General features: G+C 36.9%; 1 protein-coding gene across 1 annotated transcript; it reads right to left on the bottom strand.

Annotated features, from left to right (window-relative positions):
- Positions 1-7229: 7229 nt before the first annotated feature.
- Positions 7230-20473, bottom strand: LOC126759566 (CLIP domain-containing serine protease B9-like). Its single transcript, XM_050474446.1, has 14 exons — positions 20346-20473; positions 19822-19982; positions 17305-17374; positions 17009-17166; positions 16684-16834; positions 14872-15023; positions 14755-14818; positions 13684-13811; positions 13544-13622; positions 11963-12135; positions 11631-11772; positions 8918-8958; positions 8213-8321; positions 7230-8151 (listed from the first exon to the last, which is right to left on the bottom strand). The coding sequence occupies exons 1-14, from the start codon at positions 20413-20415 to the stop codon at positions 7445-7447; spliced, it is 2205 nt and encodes a 734-aa protein (XP_050330403.1). The 5' UTR covers positions 20416-20473; the 3' UTR covers positions 7230-7444.
- Positions 20474-21889: the final 1416 nt, after the last annotated feature.

Here is a 21889-nt window from a genome sequence, read left to right as displayed (position 1 = left end):
TTATTTCGTTTTTCAGCATTTATAAATAATTTATTCATTAAGTTCCTTAAAGATAAAACGAAAACTAAATTACTTAAAACTTTGTATCTTTATATCTGATGAAGAATGTGAATATTTTTTGAAAGAGTTTTGCGATGACTTAAACCTCGTGGCAAAATGTGATACTCCGTTGCTTACAGAGGATTTAGTTTCGATAATTGATTCTGATTCATCGCCGTGCTCTTCTTGCTCGGAGGAAAAATGCCAAAAGGTGTCGCGCAGCGATCTCCTCAGCTCTTGTACTTGTATGTCATCTGGCTTTGTTCTTGGTATAACATTGCCGAATGTGGACAATATATTGACCAGTAAAAAGAACAAAACTACTACCGATTTAGTATCCATATTTAGACGGCGTGATGTAGATTTTTTAATGCACAAATTTTCTTTTAAAATACTTGTCTGCCTACAGTCTGAAAATTTGTGATCCGCGTCTATTTGAACTGTTTGCTGCTTCGGTAACTAATTATTGACTGAAATTGTTGAGCTGAAAGCTCAGTAATTTTATAATGTAAATAAAGAATTCCTTGGAAGATTACTAAAAAACAGGCGTTCGATGCAGTCAGGTGTCTTAGTGTTAAATCACCGCCTGCTGTGGGGAGAGACAAAGAGAGAGAGTTTTCGTAAAGTCCCACCAGTGGTTCGGTGGCAGGCGAAAGCTTGAAATAGATAAGGCATTATCGCTCGTGAGCTGAGTCTCAAGACCACAAACAGCAAAGCGATTAAAACAGATTTTCAGATTGCTTTATTATGATCAGTTTGTTTGGCTGTGGTTTTACAGCGAAAATAAAATAAGATCGGCAATGCACTTATAGTACCGTGTTATTCAAGTTCTTTAGGTGGTTATGCCATATACCCATTAAGCGAGATAATTGTTGCCATTGTCTGTTTGGCATGGTATGTATGTAAGTCTGTTACGCCGTCTTATTGGAACCAAAGGTCATCCACATCAAGTCTTCTTGCCCCTCTGCCCATAGAACACAGATCAAAAATGAGCCTCGTCGCTGCTGGACTCAACCCGCGATGCATCGTTCTAACCGAACCATTATTATGGTAATAAATTTGCATGTTTTGCAAACGTTGTTCCGGAGTAAGTCTGAAATGGGAAACCAATCTGAGTACAAATCAAGCAACAGCTATCAAAAAGACTAACACCGAAAAATGTACTACTGTGGACACAAAATAGTAATAAAACCCATTCGTCCATATGTTTTTTTTATGTTGGTATGTCTGTCAGTAACATCTGTGCCATATGTCGCATCAAAATAATCTCTGAAGTATATAAAGTGCTCTATTAAATTTTGTGTGCGGAATCAAATTTCTGGTGCCGAAACGTTCAGAATGTTAGAAAAGGCTTGCGGTGATAATTGTTTGTCACGAGCAAGTGTTTTTTATTGGTACAAGTTATTCAAAGAGGGTCGAGAACTCACTGACGACAAACCGCGCCCGGGACGGTCCTCAACATCAACTGATAATCAACACGTCTATAAAATAAAGGAATTGATGCTTGAGAATCGACAATCAACAATCAGAGATATTACTGGTATTGTTGGAATATGGAAAATATCAGCGAAAACTATTTGGAAACATTATTTGGACCTAAGAAAAGTGAAAGGAAATTAGCTGCAAACATAATTCTAAACGACAGCATGTCCTCCATCTACCAGCTTCCCCAGTCATTTCTCATCAACAAGTGTTTGTCAAAATCTAGCTATATTGAAAAAAAATTTTCTCAATAGGACTTTGACTTTCGAAAGATATGTGGTTTTTAATCAAACAATACTACTATGAGCAAACAATAGGAAGACTTTGTTCATAATTTTAAAATTCTTAATTTATTCTTCAAAATCAATGTCGTCTCCCTCAAAGTAATCCTTCTTGGATCTAATCCACTTGTTCCAACGTTTTTTTCCAATTTCCGAAACAATTGTCAAAGTCAATTTCCGGAAGAGCCTTCATCACGATACACTTTTAATGTCGTCAATTGACTCGAAACGGTTTCGCCGGAGCGGTCGTAGAAGTTTGCTGAATAGCCAGAAGTCACAATCAGGCGAATACGGTGGTTGCGACACGAGATTGGTTGAAAATTTTACAAAAACTCACGAAGAACCAATGCAGTGAGCGATGGGTCAAAAACCGAAGTTGTCGGCTCTTAATTCCGTCCTCATTTTAGCTTCACGCAAACGACGCATGATATTCAAATAGTATTCCTTGTTGACAGTTTGGCCGGTCATTGCCGACAACGGGACGCTGTTTTTCTATCAAATTTAGTGATTTTGGAACCAATTGTACCTTTACTCTCTTAGATCTTTCGAAATGGTTTCACTGATCCTTTCGATATCCCAACGATACCAGTAAGATCTCTGATTGTTAATCGTCGATTTTCAAGCATCAATTCCTTTCTTTTATTGACGTGTTGATCATCAGTTGTTGTACATAGCCGTCGTGGACGTGGTTTACGACCCTCTTTGAATAATTTCCACGAACAAAAACACTTGCTCGCGACAACCAATTATCACCGAAGGCCTTTGACAACATTCTGAACGTTTCGGCACCGGAATAATGATTCCGCACATAAAATTCAATGGAAATTCTTTGTTGAATAATTTCACTCATCGCCAAATGCACTTTATGTTCTGCAGAAAGACAAGCGTATACTAAACAGTAAAGATAATTTTGATATCACATTTGGTACAGATGTCACTGACAGACATACCGACCTGGAACAAAAAATTTCGACAAAAGGGTTTTTATGCTAAATTTAAATTAATAAGTCTTACTATTTTTTGCCCACAGTAGTACATAGTATACATATAAATGTAACTAGTTACTATATACGAATAGGTTTTTATTAAGTCAAAGGTGTCAATGAGGTCAGTGTGAGGGTGGCAAATAAAATGGTTGCACATTGCCCAGCACCTAGAATGGGTTTGTACTTTATTAGCCAAGAGAAAATGGCAATGACGAGGCATTTGAACTTTTGCAGCAACAGGAAATTAGAAAACGCAACAAAACGAGAACACAAATAATCAAGAAGGCATAAGTTCGCGCGGTAATGAGCGTAGGATACTTTTGTGATATGTTAGCAGTAAAGGAGTGCGAAATATTTCGCCATTACGACAGTTGGGTTTACATAATCGTAATGAAGTCGAATTTTTACCTTGCCAAGTAGTGTAAAAAGACACAACAGCCTCGGATGAGTGTCTACGCCAAAAACGAAGAAGAAAAAGAAGTGTGAAATAATGGTGTGGAACGTTTTTCTGTGGCCACAACGGAAACAACATTTCTTTGCAAAGAAACCGAAGTTTATTTTTAGACGAAATTGTCCACCGATTGCGATCTTTTGCATTAAATTAGCTCACCCTATAGCTGACAGGATTTTTAAGATTGAGAAAAATATGTATGCTGCTGACTGTCCAAAATACATATGTACGAGATAAAAACCCTATAATATAAAAACAAAAATTTTGGGAAACCTACTGTTGTTCGATTTAGAATCTATGTATGTATATACCCTATGTTTGCTTTGCACCTTTCCAATTATTCGGCGTAGATCACACCTTGCAAAATGTAGATCTGAACTGATTTCGATGCAGATTCCTTAAGTGAAGTGCACTGTTTCGATTCTGTCTCAGGCTCTGTTGTGAATCAGTGTGTCCACTTTTCCCGGTTTGCGCTTAATCAGTGTCAAACAATGGGTTATATTACGCTGACCACTTTCTCATGGCCAATGTTTTATTTAGAATACAACCCACGCGGTCTTGTGAGATGCCTACGGTATCAGCTATTTCGTACATCCTCAAGCGGCGGTCTGTCCATACAAAATAAGAGAACACATCTCTCATGTTATTCGCCGTGGTAGCTGTTTTCGGGGTAGCTAGGCGTGGCACGTCAAATGTGCAACTACGTTAAAGATGGCTAAACGAATTTTTGGAGGCTCGTTTTATTACATAATTGAAATCAGATAACACTTTCTCTTCCATACTCGGTCAAGGAGAAACTACGAGTCCGATTCGGCTGAAATTTTCGGAGTCATGATTAAAAATCAATCGAATTCTCTCCCAACTCAAAAGGTAATCGAAATCTTCAGTACTTGGGGAATAGCAATTATATGCACTGTTATAAAAAAAAATTGCAGATTTTTTAATTACTGCATCAGAGCACCACTACTCTGCGTTTACCACACTCTCAATCATCTCACTTTCGTACCGAAAATATTAAAAAGTTTATCAGTGCAGCGTACACAAGAGGCAGCTGCGTTGATGCAATGATTTACGCTTTCTGCTGTCCTTCGCCCGACTAATGTCTTGTTTTTATTGCATTCGTCAACAGCTGGACCCCGTTAATTAAAAGGTAATAATTCTTATTAAAAGTAAAACACCTTCAGGTAATTTCAACACGGCAATTTAGTGGCGTTTTGTTGGTCAGGACAATCAAAGCGGCGCCGCGACGAAGTGGCTGGATACAAGAATGGGGATGAGTGTCAGCAGCGCTAACCATAAAAAGACAGACTTACAGAGATAGCTATATAGTACGTATCCATGAGCAACAGTGGGAACCCTGGAAGGCGTTTTGATGGCACACAGCGCCGCGGCATAACCTCTGGGCGGCGTTTCGGCGCCGTCACTTCAAATTAAAATTGAAAGGCAGCGACTGAATCGGGTCGACGGCAAAAGCAAAACAAAAATAAGCAGAAAATCAAATTAAAAGGTTAAAAAATTAAAAAGAAATACAAAAAAAAGATTCAAAAGTAGCGCAGTGCGAGCAGCTTTATTTACGTGTAATACCGTGAAAATAAATGAAAGGAAAAACAAAAAATTAATTTTTTTGCATTTTAAGCATCACACTAGAAATACATACATATCACTTTTGAGTGAATATTCAAAAGATTACAAAGGTTAATTAGCCAATATGGGGCAGCAGTTGTAGGCCATAGACAGTACTGCTGTGTTTCCCCAATTGCACTGATAAAGGTGTGGAATTCCAGCGGTGATGAAAAACCCAACGAAATATGAAAAAAAATCGAATAGTTTTTAAGACAAGACCATAAGTACGTGCCAACGACGTTTACCAAAGAGCTTTGCTCTCAGAAGCTCTTTTACTACATCAAATCAAATGACAGCTTTTGTCAAACTCGTGAGACGAGTTATAATTACATTGTCATAAAAAGCTTGGATAGGATATTGGATTCGAACCTATGATTCGTCAATTTATTGGTATAATATTCTTTTCCGAAGAAATTAATTAGTTTTACGAAATTTGTATTTTTTTCTTTTTTCATTTGCTTAGGGCTGGATGTTGGGGTAAAACATTCAGAAGAAACATTGATATACAAGGTCTGTCGCAAAAGAAACAGAACTTTTTAAAATAACTGTTTCTGGTGGCGCCACCTATTGGTGGGTATATGGAATAAAAAGTTTGATCTCTTGTTGACATTTCGTAAAAATTTTAAGACAATTGGATAACTACAATCGATGTTATCGATCAAAAAGTGACAGCAGCTTTTGGTCATCGGTCGTAAAATGCAAAGAGCAAATAATAAATTTTGTTTTAAACTTGGGAAAACGTTTACTGAAACATTTCAAATGATGAAAAAAGTTTAAGCGATTCCAAGAAGGTCGTGAGGATCTCTGTGACGATCAGAAGTCGGTCGGTTTGTTTTTACAATTCCGAGGGTATTGTACACCGAGAGTTCGTCTCACCTGGCCAAACGATTAATGCTGTGTTTTACCTTGGTGCAATGAAGCGTCTTTTGTCACGCATTCGTCGTGCTCGACCACAATACCGTGAGGCAGGGTCCTGGCGCCTGTTGCACGATAATGCGCCGTGTCATCGGTCGACGCTTTTCACTGATTTTTTGACAAACAACTCCATATTAACCATTAATCACTCACCCTACTCACCTGATCTGCCACCTTGTGATTTTTATCTATTTGGAAAACTTCATTTGCCCATGAAAGGACACTGGTTTCAGGACATTTCAGCTATCCAAAAGGCGACGACCGATATTCTCAAGAGCATTCCGAAAAATGACCTTAAACACTCATTTGAAATGCTAATTGACCGGCCTAAACGCTGTATCGAAGCACAAGGAAACTACTTTGAATAAAAAAATATAACTTCTGAAAAATATTAATTTTTTGTGTTTTTTTTAACAGTCCTCTTTCTTTTGCGACAGACCTTGTATATCAGAAAAAAAATTAATTGATGTTTACCGCTAAAATAAATTTTAATATTACATGCAACTATTTTTATTAAATTCTAGTAAATCATTATGGCAACTATTGTAATAATTTGTGGAAGAAATCTCCAAAAAAACAAAATACGAGTTCAGTGCGTTATCAGACACTGTCTTGCCCACAACGCCATTAACCGAAAACTTATAAAGTGCCATAACTAAGAGGAACTTGTGGGCAAAAAATTTTGAAAAAGTGGCCGTGTGTCTGGCCTCTAATAAGTTTAATGTAACATCTCTTAAGCCACGTAGGCTCCAATAACCACTACCGGAAATATTATAATTTACCGACAGTGTGAAAATGGATGAAATCGGATGATAAAACGGTTCACTCCACATATAACGGTACTGTTAAAAACTACTTGACGCGCGATAAATCAATAACTAAATATGTAACATTTTACCTCCGAGATGATTAAGAGAGCTCTAAAGGAGCCGCGGACAAAACTTGACGATGAGAAAATCGCATATCTCGGGACTTGCTTGATCGATTTTAACCAAATTTGGTACGTGACATTCTAATGTTAATGTGTGAAAATGGGCGAAACCAGACTCCAGTCCTGCCTACTTCCCATATAACAAAAATTTAAAAGAATCACTTTCGAGTGTTTAAATCAAAAAGCAATTAATATAATGGTATAAAACTTAGCACGAATAAGGCCTACTGAGTATGCCAAAACTATATAGCCAAAATTTGTCAAAATCCAACAAAAACTGTTCGAGCCAAATTTTTGGACCCTCAATACCTATAATTGATTTTTTAACGAAACATTGGTTGATGTGTCAGATTTACAATTGAAATTCAGAAGGAATCCTTTCCTGATAGTAGTATGTCTGTGTGCTTCAAATGGGTTGAATGGGGTCAATACTTCCTGTTTTCCTCTGCCACTTCCGGTACATACTCAGAACCTGGTTTAAATGTCTTTGTGGGACATGGAGAGGCAATAAAGAAGAAAAATTTTACTTTTCTGTACAGAACTTTGGTCTTTTATTAGTAAAAAGAACATGTTTTATAATATATTAGATTAGATACGAGTAGCGAAATAATAAATAAGCAATTTATTATACATATACGAAAACTAAGCTGAACTTTTGTTTGAAACAAAATCTCAGGAAGTGCTTGTCCTAGTAATTGGAAATTAAAGTCTTTAAAATGTTGCCCAATTGTTGCTATCAAGGATTTTGTGTATTCTCTGCAATCCATTCCATAAAGTTCGCGACACTCATGTAAATACCGTTAGTTTGGATATCACCACATTGACCGCCTGAACCGAATGATATCAAGCCTATCAAATAATACGCTGTTTCTTGCCAAAGCATGAGAGGTCCGCCTGAGTCGCCGTTACAGCTATCGGTGCCTTTCTCACCCTTGGCGCATATTTGATTTTCTGTCGCACCTTTTCGTAAGCCACATTTATTGATATCCTTAACTTTTAAATTTGCTTTCAATTTAATTTCACTGTGCTCCCCGGTTTCTGTCTTGCCCCAACCAACGACTTCCACAGACTTATTTTCATAATTAATCGTTTGTTGATCTGCCGGCAACGATGGTAGACATATCGGTTTTATAAAGTCCGTGTAAGTTACGCTCTCTTCTAGCTTCAACAGAGCTATATCATAGTTAAATTTTTTTTTATTATACATCGGATGAACTATGTACTCTAAGATGTCTATATCCACTGGCGGAGGAGCACAAAGTACATAGTTTTTGGAAAAATATTCACAATCCTTTTCCGCTGTGGCATTCCATTCGCCTAAACGAACTCCTTTTACATACCAAACGTCTTTATCTTCAGGCATAACCACACAATGTGCTGCAGTCAATACGTAATTTTGATTGATAAGAGAGCCACCGCAAAATATGTCGTTGTTGTTGTCCGCTGTAAGGAAACAACATTCAATTTTATTACTCTTCTAAGAACAATACTTAATATACTTTACAGTCAACGTAAATTATCCTCGCTGCCCAAGTGTACTCATCAATATGAACAGCATTTCCGCCATAAATTCGGTTTTGTAAAGGTGCTCTGCCACAACCTGGTTCATTCGTCTGAAATTATTCAAATACATACCATATATAGTATGTCAGTATAGTGCGAAAGTCATCGGCCAATTATCAAATACAGGTATGTATGGCTTATCGACGGGACCACGATAGTGCCTATATCATTTGCTTATTCTCTCATTCAGTCAGTTATTAAGTTAAGTTTATTTATAAAGATCAGAGAAGAAGTGATGACTAAGCTGAGAAACGTGGGCCTAGCAATAATCCAATTCCGAAAAAGTAATTTCGTTGCAATGTCTAAACACGGTAATATTCTAAGCAGAGAGCAGGTAAGGTGAGGATCCCGTAGCTTGTACCACGATAAATATAAGATGATTCGAAATTATACCAAAGTTTTTACAATATGAACCGGTAATAGGTAATACGCATACACTACCCGTGTAAATTTAGCGAATTGAAAAAGCTTTTAAGAGCTTTACGATGAGCGGACAAAATCTCACGGTAACTCAGTTTGTGGTCTTTGCACTTGTCGAAACAATTCTTTATAAAACAGACCAATAGATAACCTAACTAAGGGTGGCATTTCTCGAGTTTCTAGGTTCATTTATGACTAGTAAGTATGTCTATATGTGTATACTTACCCACTTGTTGGTATTTTCTTTTGGTGGTTCGATATCAGGACCTGTAAATAGATTGCACAATTAAATAATATAGTTATTAGAAATTTATGTATTCTTGCTGTATATTGCATATACAAAGAGTGTTCCAAAGTAAACAGGACTTTAAAAAAATCAAAACAAATGGTTTTTTCGGTAAAATCAATTTATTTTATTCAAAATAGTCTCCTTCTACTTCAACACAGCTTTTTGCACGGTCCAAAAGCATGTCGAACGAGTGTTTTAGCTCGTTGGCCGGTATGGCCGCCAGTATGCCGGTGCAAGCCTTTTGAATGGCCTCTTCGTCTACATAACGCTTTCCTTTCAAGGGCAAATGCATTTTTCAGAAAAGGAAGAAGTCGCGCGGTGCCATATCAGGTGAATACGGGGAGTGGTTAATGGTTAAAATGTGAGTTTCGGTGAAATAATCGTCCTTCGAATGTTGGATTCTGAGCACTTTTTGGTCATCAGTCAATTTGTGCGGAACAAACCGTGCACACACTTTTCGTAAGCCCAAATGTTCGGTCAAAATGCGATAAATCGATGTTTTGGAGATGTTCAATTCCATTTCCATGAATTTCAATGCTGATTTCGGCTGAGTTTTGATGAATTCACGCACAGTTTCGATGGAATTTCCGGTGATCACGGATTTTGATTGGCCCACCTGTTGATCGTAGTTTACGTCCTCACGACCACTTTGTAAACGTTGTAACCGCTCGTGCACTTTGCTACGGGATAGGCCATCATCGCCATAGATTTGTTTCATCAATTGAAACGTTTCGGTAAAAGTTTTAGCAATTTTAAAACAAAATTTAATGTTGGCTCTTTATTCGAAGCTCATTTTCGCACCGATGACACAAACATACTGACACTTAAAAGGCAATAACTTCACTTCCAATCCATGAAATGTCATAAAATTCTCACTGGACAATCGATAAAGATAGCAGATTCTAACGCACTAGTCGGGGGCGCTAGATTCAAAAAGTCCTGTTTACTTTGGAACGCACCTTGTATTACTCTTATACAGTTTTGATTTATTTTGTTCACCAAAGGGTTGTTTGTAATACCTAAAACCAAATGAGATAGATACAGGACAATACTATAATAGATTATACGCGAATGCATGTATCCAAATGAAGAAGAGGAGACGAATTAATTTCCGAACGAAAGAGGGTCGCAATAATGTGGGACGAGGGGTGTCCATTTTTGTTAAATGTGGGCGCTGACAACTTTAAGAATGCCTACTAAAGTGAGACTGATGTTTGGCTTAATGTTTAGTTACTGGGTATTTATGAAACACGGTTGATGAAAGGACTAAACATGTGTTAATATGATAAAAATAATCGGAATTATCTTTTAAAGATGGAATTGGGTACTGCATTTGGTGTATTCCGTACACCCTCCGTTCTATTTACAAAGACTGCCAACTAGTGTACCATATATATATATATAATCCAGAAGAAAGCTTGAGCTTTCAATGAAGGCAAAAGAGTCTCGTATATTCTAGAGCTGGCGGTACGTAATGGGGGTACATAGCTTAGAGGAAGGTTTGATATTTTACAAATTATACTTTGTTTAAAAAAACTCATCCTTCTTCAGTTTACTAAAATATTTCATAATTGATCGATATATATCCTGTAGAAAGTCTATAGGAAAGTTGAAAACAATTGGTTGGTCTTTTTTTGTTTTTTTTTTTTAATTTTTTTTTTTTTTTTTTGTTTTTTTGTCGATTTCTGTTTTGTTTCAGACTCATACACATAGATCCATGATTCGTCCCCTGTGACGATCTTATAAACGTTTCAGCATTTCTTTACACCAATCCACACGAGCCTTTTTTTGAGCGATTGTCAAATTGTGCGGGATCCAACGAGAACAAATCTTTTTTACGGTCAGGTGTTCATGCAATATCAAATGTATGCTGGTGGGAGAAATGCATAGGCATGCCTCTATCTGAAGGTATGTTACATGACGGTCTTGCATTATCAGTTCACGTACGGCATCGGTGTTTTCTGGCACAACGGCTGTTTTTGGACGACCTTCACGGAATTCGTCTTTGAGCGAGCGTCGGCCACGATTGAATTCGTTGTACCAGTTTTTCACAGTGCTATAGGATGGTGCTTCATTGCCATACAAAGATTTTAGTTCATCGATGCACTCTTGTCGTGATAATCCACGTCGAAAGTTGTGAAAAATGATCGCACGAAAATGTTCACGAGTTAATTATTCCATTTTTTGGCCGAGATGAATTTTTTAATTCCCTGTAAATAAAACAATTCACGATTAAATGACAAAACGTTCTGAGTGATGTTATGCTAAAAAATGTCAAACTTTCCAATGGAAATGTCAGATTGCAGCTGGCAACACTTAGTGTTGCCCTAGGCCAGAATATATATAGCGCCCTCGTATTGACCGATGTATGGTATCCGGCTAGAAGTCTACATAGATACGACATTTTATAACATCGATTTCAATATTTTTGTACCAAAGAAAAGTACTACAACTAAAGTCTCTCGTACTAGGTTTGATCTAAAAGTATATCGGCTCGGTGGTTTTGAGATCACAAAACCATTTCATACTGAACTTCAAAATGTCAAAAATGTATATAGAGCGTGTGCTTCAAGCCCATAGCAATCAATGAATTTTCTCAGCTTTAGACGTTCTACTCTGGCATTGAATCTGTTAAACGAGTATTACTTACCGAATGTCGAGGTTATCGGGCTTATTGTTACTGGTGTTGGTGCACTTGAGGTTATCGGGCTTATTGTTACAGGTGTTGGTGTTGTTGTTTGTGTTGTATGAAGTGCAGTTGGCGTTGTCGACTTAGTTTCAGGACAACACACCTGTGAAAATAAGTTCATTAAGAACCAATTATAAATAAATGGACAGCATTATCTATCGCATGCAAGTTTTCGGCGATTTCGGCATTCTCCTAAAACGGGTTTTATTGTATTTTAGCCCTAACTTCTTGCCTCAGAAGCTCTGCCTATGTGTAATAATATAAGGAACTTAAAAGTCATACTTAATATTTACCATAAACTCTCCACTATCATATCCACATTGACTCTGCTGCAGGAACATAGTTTCTATAGGCGTTCTGTCTTGTTTCGTAACAATTTCGAGTAAGGAACTGCAGCTTTTTATGGATATACATTTACCAGGTTTGTTGGTCGGTGTGTGACAGGAGACTTCTGGCAAGGGTGTAGCTAAAATTGAAAAGCTTAAGTTGATCTCGGAGTGCGTTTGAAGGCTGTTTAATGATTTATGACAATGTTGACGTAAACTTAATAGCATTTCGAGACAGCAGATTTCGTTTAGGTTATAAAATACTGATTGCTTCGTAATTGAAAACATCGGTACTATGTCAATATTGTTTATAAGATCTAAGCAACTGACAAATCATATACTTCAACATCGAAACCAGAAACTGAACTTCAAATACTTATTATGAATGTTTTCTTTGCATTCAGGCGGGTCAAAAATAAATAATAAACACTGAAGCAATCTTTCAATAGCATGCATTAAAGACTTCTCAACCATACTTGAGTTTTTATCGAATTAAAAATCAATGACCGTTTGAATATGAAGATAAGCGGAGTTGCTATGTTCAGAGAACGAGAATAATTCTATAAGATTAAGGGGGTATTCTTGTCTAGGATTTAAAAAAAATCGATTTTTTTTGCATATCTTGAAAGTTTAGACTTTCAAAAATATGACCATGAAAGGATTTTTCAAAATTCGACTTATTTTCGGAGATACAGCCGATTTTGTGACGTGGCGTCCGTGTTCACTAGAATTGTCTCCTAAACTTTAAACGCATTTTTCTCAAAACTGACTTTTTCGGAACGATTCCCACGATTTCTCAGGTTTTACTGGACCGATTTACTTGCAATTTTTATAGAGTCTTCTTTATAGGTTTGTCTATAGTTGGAACTGGCCCCATCCCCAAATTTTTATTTTTATTATTTTTAAAAAATTCGAAATAGTCAGAAGAAGTGATCCAAAAAAACTTTTTTTCAGGCAGTCGCCATTTTGTGAAAAAAATTTTTCCCACTTTTCCGTAGTTCCGGCCATTGCGACATTATTCTAGATTAAAATTTTTTTTTTTGGTTTCAGATAACTAAGAGGGTTGAAATCACGGGTATGGTCACGTGGAAATTTTTAGAGACCCCCCACTTCGCCAGCTCATAATTTTTGATTTTTTTTACTTTTTTTAGTTTTTAATTTTTTTCTGTACTCTTCAAAAATTAACAAATAACCAATAAAAAAATGGATAATAAAAATATTAATTGCCTTTTTTTACGGCACTTTAAAAATTACCTGAAATTCATACTCCTAGACCAGAATACCCCCTTAAATGGTCAAAGAAATACTACTTTGACTTTTTTTGGTATTTTCATCGACAACTACTGATGCTTATACAAAAAGTAAGAATGAGGCAACCCTAAAAAGTATGGGTTTGAACTCCTGCGACATGTTTTTTTGTAGAACGCAAAATGTATATCGTGTTTGAGTGACTTACTTGCAGGGTTCAGGGATACAAGTGACGACTGAGATGGCTTAAATTTACGTATGTTGTGAGGAAAAATATCAAACATTTGTGGTAGTACTTACTGCTTATTGGCAAACGCGTTATTTGTGTTGTTGTGGGAAAGCGTAAATCATTTTCAAGCATATTTATTGGACAACATATCTACAAATTGAAGTTAACATAAAATAAGCTCTCAAGATGTACTATATCTGTATACTTGTACCTGTGAACCGCCACCTAAATAACCGCATTGACTATTCTGCTCGAACTCATTCGCATTTGGGCAGTCCCTAGACATTTTGCATATACCAGGCACGCCATTAGCTGCTCTGCACTCACTGCCGGGGAAGACTGTAGACGCAACAAAAGTAATAATATAACATTTTGCAATATGTACATTCAGTCAAGAAAGTATTGGGAATTTATAAATAAAACGAAAATTTTCAATCATCATTCAAATTTATTTTATCGCCTTTCCGGGATGACCTTCAACTTTCGCGTCGAATTTGTTTTGATGTCTTCAATTGATTCGAAGCGTGTTTCCCGATGTGGATATTTCAGTGTGAAGAAAGGTAAAAGTCACATGGAGCTAAATCAGGGAGATTCGGTACTTGTTCAATGATATTTGTTGAGTGTTTGGCCAAAATTTAACATAAATACGTTAAACAAATTTTGTAAAATTCGAAAAACACTACTGGGGTCGACTGACATAAACAGCTGCTGTAAACACACTGGTTGACAGATCGCGCTAATTTTTGGCATCATGAGGGGGGAAAATGAAGAATTCCCGATACTTTCTTGATAGAATGTAAGTAATAGCTAAATAAAGAGAAGCAAAAAAGCATAGACGTTGCTAACTCTTTTCTATTTTAAATTAAAACCAAGAAAGAACTTTAACTTCGGTTGCACCAAACCTAAAATGTGCTTAAGAAATAAAAAAGGTTTGACAGCTATATGCTACAGTAGCACGATCTGAACTACCTACTCCGGGATTGTAACGTTCTTTTCGCCTATAATATATGCCAAATTTCATGAATATATCTCTTCAAATGTAAAAGGATTAAGAATTTGACGTTGATTGTTCAGTTTGTATGACAGCCATATGCTATAGTAGCAAAAACCGCCAAATGAGCATCTTCTTGAGGAGAAAGGGACGTGACAAATATTCAAATCAATATCTCAAACACTGGAGGACTGGTTCGCATATATGTACATATACAGACATACAGACGGACACCTTTCGGATGTAAGAAACTTCGTGGCAGGTTGATTATATAATAATAATTGTACGTACCAAAATTTCGAGCTAACATTTTACCAGGCGCTGACGGAGCGTCACTTTGTTGCGGACAACATATCTAGAATTGAAAACTCAATGAATCGGCCATTGATCGGTCTATCGCATACCTACCTTTGGACTGCCGTATTCACCGCATTTGCTGTTCACTAACAAGTTGTATTCGTTTTTCGTAATTGCGTCTTTTAGAATGATCTTTTTCAAAGGGGGGCATTCTTCGATCTCTATACAAACGCCAAGTTTGTGGTCCGGTGTACGACAAGACTCTGCGTTTGGATTAAAAAGATATCATATATTTAGAGTTATAAATTATAGAGTTAAACTGTTATGCAAATTAAATGATTGAAACGAATATGTTCAAATAAATAGTTGATTAAATTTTTCAGAAAGACTATATTATATAGCTCATAACAGTCTTCAATGGGAAGACATTTGCCCAGAGGTGCTTTGTGCCAGCCAAAGGAAACAGGACTTACAAAAAACAGAACAAATATTTTTTCAGAAAAATCAATTTATTTTAGTCAAAATTGTCTCCTTCTGCTTCAATGTCGACCGACTCTTTTAGCTCGTTGGCCGGTATGGCCGCCTGTATGCCGGTGCAAGCCTTTTGAATGGCCTCTACGTGTGCATAACGCTTTCCTTTCATGAGCAAATGCATTTTTCCGAAAAGTAGGAAGTCGCGCGGTGACATATCAGGTGAATACGGTTAGTCGTTAATGGTTAAAATGTGAATGTTGGAGTGAGCACGTTTTGGTCATCAGTCAATTTGTGTCGAACAAACCGTGCACACACCTTTCGTAAGCCCAAATGTTCGTTCAAAATGTGTTAAGTCGATGTTTTGGAGATGTTCAATTCCAATTCCACGAATTTCAATTATGATTTCGGCTGAGTTTTGATGAATTCACGAACAGTTTCGATGGAATTTCCGGTGATCACGGATTTTGATTGGCCCACCTGTTGACCGTCGTTCCCGTCCTCACGACCACTTTGAAAACGTTGAAACCACTCGTGCACTCTGCTACGGGATAGGCAATCATCGCCATAAACTTGTTCCATAAATTGAAGCGTTTCGCTAAAAGTTTTACCAATTTCAAAAAAAAATTTAAGGTTGGCTCTTTGTTCGAAGTTCATTTTCGCACCGATAACACAAACGTACTGACACTTAAAACGCAATAACTTCACTTCCAATCTATGAAATGTCATGAAATTCTCACTCGACAATCGATAAAGATTCGCCACCAGGGGCGTTAGATTCAAAAAGTCCTGCTTACTTTGGAAAGCACCTTGTATTTTTCGCATATCGAGCAACTCAAGTGTTTTTCATCGCAATACGAGTGCCTTTCGTTTATTATTGTTGTCGGGTTATATTCGTAATTAATTTTCACTTTTTAGTTTGATGTTCTCTAAATGCGTGTATTTTAATGAACTTTTTATCGGATCTCATAAGTCGACAAAGCGTTTTATAGTCAAATTTGCTTAGGCGCTTAGCTTCGCTGGGATATCTGAAAGTATGAACTTCCAAGCGTTTAACCCGTGATCTCGTAAACTCGGGACAATCAAGCGGAAGTGTTGAGATATTTCTACCTGTCTTCTAACATACAGTTTCTACTGCTGATATTCGGTAAGATTCTTAACTGATAGGGCAATGACCTGTTAGAACCCCGCAATTTGGGGAGAACTAACCCAAAAGAAACTCTTCGTGGAAAATTATATACCGATATATTTATTGCTACTTGATTTAGCTATTATGAAGTTAAAGAATCTTAACAAATTTAAAATGGTGTCATATGAGAATTAGAGATTCGGCTCATTTTCAAACTGTAGCTGAAGAATGTTAAGAGCCAAAAGCTTAGCGATGATAAAGCATTTTAGACATTTTTGTAGTATGTCTACTTTCATGGAAACTTTAGAGCGAGTATTACTTACCATTTCTCATTGGGCTCATGGCTATATGTACTGTTGGTTTTGATATTGTTTTAGGGTGTACCGTTATTGCTGTGCTGCGCTGTGGTGTTGTTTTTGATATTGTTTTTTGGTGTACCGTTTGTGTCGTCGACTCAGTTTTGGGACAACATACCTATTGAAATAAATTACTTAATTAGGTTTCAAATTTTTGAGATCAACATATGGTTCTCTATATCGCTTGAAAGTTTCCAGCTGTTTCGGCATTTTCATTAAACGTTTCTTATGCCACGGACACAGCCCTGATCTGTATGCCTTTGGAAACTTAAAAGTGATCTAAAATAGTTACCAAAATTTGTCCATTAGCATTTCCACATTTACTCTTCTTCAGGTGTGATATCTGCGAATTTGTAAGGCTTGTTTTTCTAAGAAGATCCAATAAGACGCCGCAGCTCTTTAAAGGTACACAATTTCCAGTTTTGCCGTCGGGTGTCTGACAGAGACTTTCTGTCAAGTTTGCGTAAAAGTAATTGAGAAGCTTAAGTTAAATTTAGTTTACATTTACTCAGATTTCATCATTTATTTACATATAGTATACACATATACACACATATATATATTATGTTCTCTAAATATTTCATTTACCGATTTCTGGCAACGCTTCGCTTGCTCCCAATGCCGGTGGTTTCTGCACTGGACAACATACCTGCGTATTCTGAAATTTAATTTAATTAACACGGTTATTATGAAATAACAACAACAATTATATCACAAAACAAAAAAAGACGTAAGGAAGGGTCCAAGTGTAACTGCATATTTCATACTCTCTATGGATCAAAGCCGGGAAATATATTCAAGTGTTGTCAAAACTTTATATTAAGCTAAGGGAAGTATTGCCCTGATTTCATCCATTTTAGAGTATATGAATGTATTATATTAAGATACTTTACATGTTGGCCTATACATGCAGCATAAAGTCAATGAAAAGCTCGAAAATATTTATACTAGGTATATGAGGCAAAGAGTTGTATTGGTCCAACTTTACCCATTTTTGGCAAAAGGACAAGATGTCATCACAAAAATATTCTCCCCGAATTCCAATACTAGACCTCACAGCCTTAGCGATATGTCCGGTAAAAAAATCAGCCATCGGCGGCGAAGAACTGATAAGGAGTATGCATCAGCTGTTTTATAGAATATGGTTGGACGAAAGCATGCCCAACGATTGGAATTTAAGTGTGCTCTTTCTAGTCTGCGCAAACCACCGTGGGATAAGCCTCCTCAACAACGCATATAAGATTCTATCGAGTGTATTGTGTGAAATATTAAAGCCCACCGTCAACAAACTGATTGGACCTCAACAGTGTGGCTTTAGACCTGGAAAATCAACAACCGACCAGATATTCACCAAGCGGCCAAAACTTGAAAAAGATCAGTGAAAAGAGAATCGAAACATACCACCTCTTCGTCGATTTCAAAGAAAACGAATTTGGTATCGCAGTACCCGTCGTGGGAAGCAGAGGAAAAGGAAGACCACCACTCCGCTGTTATAAACTCGGCTATAACCACGTAAGCGGTATGTACGCTAATAAAGAAAAATAATATTTCAATTCCTCCCATCTGCAATACCAACCCTGTCAGGTGCCAAGGAGCACGTGTATCGAGTTGCATCAAAATATTGCTTGTGTGGATGGACCGCCTGACAAATGAAAAGATTCAACTCATCTCATTATCCTGTTGATTTATATAAAGTAAACGTGGTAATATTGTCAAACTTCTAGAGTTATGAGATATAAACATACCGCTTTTTTTCGTTCACGAGGTCATGACATAATGCAAAATCGCTCCAATAACAGTAACGATACAAACTTTCAGAATTTCTATTTATGGAATTATTGTTTAATAATACAGTCATTAAGGGAAGTTTTGAAATAGGTTTTACCCATTCCGTCACTATAGAGCAACTCGACGAATTTTTTGCCATTTCAACAATTTCATTCATATAACATATAATCTACAATCAGATTGAAATTCCCCAGTGCACTGTAAGATTTTGTGTGGAATTGACGCCAACTGTAATGATTGAAAGAATTCCAAAATGAAAAGGAATGTAGTAGCGGAGTGGTGCAGATAAAAACCCAACGTATTTGGCCCAAGCACATTCAACTCGCTGCCCTTCACACTTCCTCGTCGCTCCCTCTCTCTTATAAAGTAAGAGCCGGTGCAAAAAACATCTGGACTCAGGCTTGACTGATAAGTCATATAAAGTGAAGAGAGAAAATGTAAATATATATGTATGTATGCAAATAAATATTTATGTATGTTGATTTTTACAAGAGTATGATTAAAAGTGAAATCTCAGTAAATTTTACACTAGAGAGACGAATATAATCATATGGTTCAGTTAACAGAAGGTCGCTCCAACAAAGTGAAGATTTGACGCACTGTTTGGCAGCCGCGAGGTCCTGTTGGAACCATTTATCCGCTAATTGATTTCTATTGTCGTGGTGTCCCAAAAAATTATCTCTGTGAAATAAGACAACTAGCAGGGAACCTAAAGTTTGAGGTTAAAAATATACGAGAAATTTCTAAATTGGTTGGAAAAACTAGATATAGTAATCGAGGCATTATTAATCGATTCCGTGATGATGAAATATTACTTCTTTTAACTGGTCGCAATTTAGTGAAATGGATATATTCAATTTGCTAAGCTGTTTGTAACTCTCGAAAGGAAACGTCGGAGGCCTTATAAAGTATGTACATATGTATATAAATGATCAGTATGTCGAGGTCAGTCGATTTAGACACATCTGTCTGTCTATAAATCAATGAGTACTTCAGTTTCTGAGATATCGATATGAAATTTTGAACACGTCAGTTCTCACCAAAAAGCTGTCGAAATCGATATCAAAAAGCTATAGCATATAGCTGACAAACTGACCGATCCAACTCAAGTCCTTGCATGTGAAACCTTTTGATTTGATACTGTATTGCCACTAAACTTGTCGTATATTAATATTCAAATTATTACTAAAATGTCTCTTAAAATCTCTCTTAAAATACTCTCTTGGCCGAATATGCCACAGAGCCAGTGTTTGTATTTTTGCACTTTAACTGGTTAAGGTATATGGTATAAATTATCTTAACTATATATAGACTTACAAAGGGATTGTTGCTGACCGGTCCGCATAAACTGTTCTTTAGATAATCAGTTTGTTCCCATGTTCGACGCGCGTTATTGGCGAGTTTGCTTAGACTTGGACATCCAATTAGTGGTATGCAGTTGCCTTTATGCCCACTTGGGGTCATACACGACACATATTCTAAAAAATTTAAGGAATCATCAGCTCTTTGCTCATTTCTGCGTAAATTTTGCGAACATCATTAAAATTTATCATAAACGGTGTTATTTTATTCACCCGGGATTACCTCCCTACAAATAATTTTTTCAACAACTTTTATGAATCTATATACATACATATATTGTATATAGTACATACACATACGTATATATTTTTATATAAACATTTTCATTTCTCGTTTGTTTTCTTAAACTCTTTACACCTCGCACCCCCTTAGGAGGCTTGATAAAAATTTTTTCACATGTTGCCTCATAACAGGCGCAATTGATTTTCAACACTTTTTTAATAGTGATCAGTGCTTTTTTCGAAGAAAACGGCACTTACCACCTCTGACTCCCGTGATTACGCACAAAACACAAAATAATGAAATAGCTTTTCTAAGAAATAGTTCCATTTTTCCCCCGTATTAAAATTTCAACATTTAATGGTTTTCGTCCACCTCATTCAACGTTTCGAAATCAACTGACGTTCGAACATTTCCGACACTCTTTTATAAGAGGTTTTAGCAAATTTTGCGAAGAGTGTTTTTGCTTTACAGCGGTTGGGTTCCCTTATCAAGGCTTAGAATTATATGTACATTGTACATATGTATCGGGTGATTTTTTAAGAGCTTGATAACTTTAAAAAAAAAAAAAACGCATAAAATTTGCAAAATCTCATCGGTTCTTTATTTGAAACGTTAGATTGGTTCATGACATTTACTTTTTGAAGATAATTTCATTTAAATGTTGACCGCGGCTGCGTCTTAGGTGGTCCATTCGAAAGTCCAATTTTGGGCAACTTTTCGAGCATTTCGGCCGGAATAGCCCGAATTTCTTCGGAAATGTTGTCTTCCAAAGCTGGAATAGTTGCTGGCTTATTTCTGTAGACTTTAGACTTGACGTAGCCCCACAAAAAATAGTCTAAAGGCGTTAAATCGCATGATCTTGGTGGCCAACTGCCCATGCATCCCGAAAAATGCACTGTTTGGTGTGGTTTGTACGCTGGTGGAATCATTGGACCGTATTTTTTCAAAGATGCTGTTGGACGCAACGTTACGGTGAATGGCGATCGCTATCGTTCGATGCTAACAAACTTTTTGTTGCCAAAAATGGAAGAACTGAACTTGGTTGACATGTGGTTTCAACAAGATGGCGCTACATGCCACACAGCTCGCGATTCTATGGCCATTTTGAGGCAAAACTTCGGAGAACAATTCATCTCAAGAAATGGACCCGTAAGTTGGCCACCAAGATCATGCGATTTAACGCCTTTAGACTATTTTTTGTGGGGCTACGTCAAGTCTAAAGTCTACAGAAATAAGCCAGCAACTATTCCAGCTTTGGAAGACAACATTTCCGAAGAAATTCGGGCTATTCCGGCCGAAATGATCGAAAAAGTTGCCCAAAATTGGACTTTCCGAATGGACCACCTAAGACGCAGCCGCGGTCAACATTTAAATGAAATTATCTTCAAAAAGTAAATGTCATGAACCAATCTAACGTTTCAAATAAAGAACCGATGAGATTTTGCAAATTTTATGCGTTTTTTTTTAAAAAAAAGTTATCAAGCTCTTAAAAAATCACCCGATATATAAAATATGTCGCAGAGCTTTTTGGACAGTGGCGTAGCTGGGGGGGACGAATGGGGCCGTCGCCCCGGGTGCAACGTCTTGGGGGCGGCAAAATGATCTTCGCTGTTTTTTAAAACTCCAATTCGGGCAAAAATTCCTGCAAATTGGGTCAGAAGCGTACAAGATATAGGGCGAAAATGGGTTTTTTATGGCTTTTAATAAGATGTCTTGTAAATTTACTATCAATTTCCTCAAAAACCGTATTGTGAGAAGTTTGGAACTTCAGAATTTGCGTGGCCTTCCTAAATTTTATATA

Source organism: Bactrocera neohumeralis, chromosome 2 (genome assembly GCF_024586455.1).
Source record: "Bactrocera neohumeralis isolate Rockhampton chromosome 2, APGP_CSIRO_Bneo_wtdbg2-racon-allhic-juicebox.fasta_v2, whole genome shotgun sequence".
NCBI lineage: Eukaryota > Metazoa > Arthropoda > Insecta > Diptera > Tephritidae > Bactrocera > Bactrocera neohumeralis.
This window is presented reverse-complemented; position numbering and strand designations above follow the sequence as displayed.

Excerpts from the sequence above, each read along its gene's own strand:
- LOC126759566 (XM_050474446.1), bottom strand. The coding sequence starts at position 20,415 with ATGGAACTATTTCTTAGAAAAGCTATTTCATTATTTTGTGTTTTGTGC. Across the intron at positions 17,375-19,821 it reads CGGTCAGCAACAATCCCTTT|AATACGCAGGTATGTTGTCC; the intron begins GTAAGTCTATAT and ends ATTAAATTTCAG. Across the intron at positions 8,152-8,212 it reads GAGGATAATTTACGTTGACT|CGGACAACAACAACGACATA; the intron begins GTAAAGTATATT and ends GTTTCCTTACAG.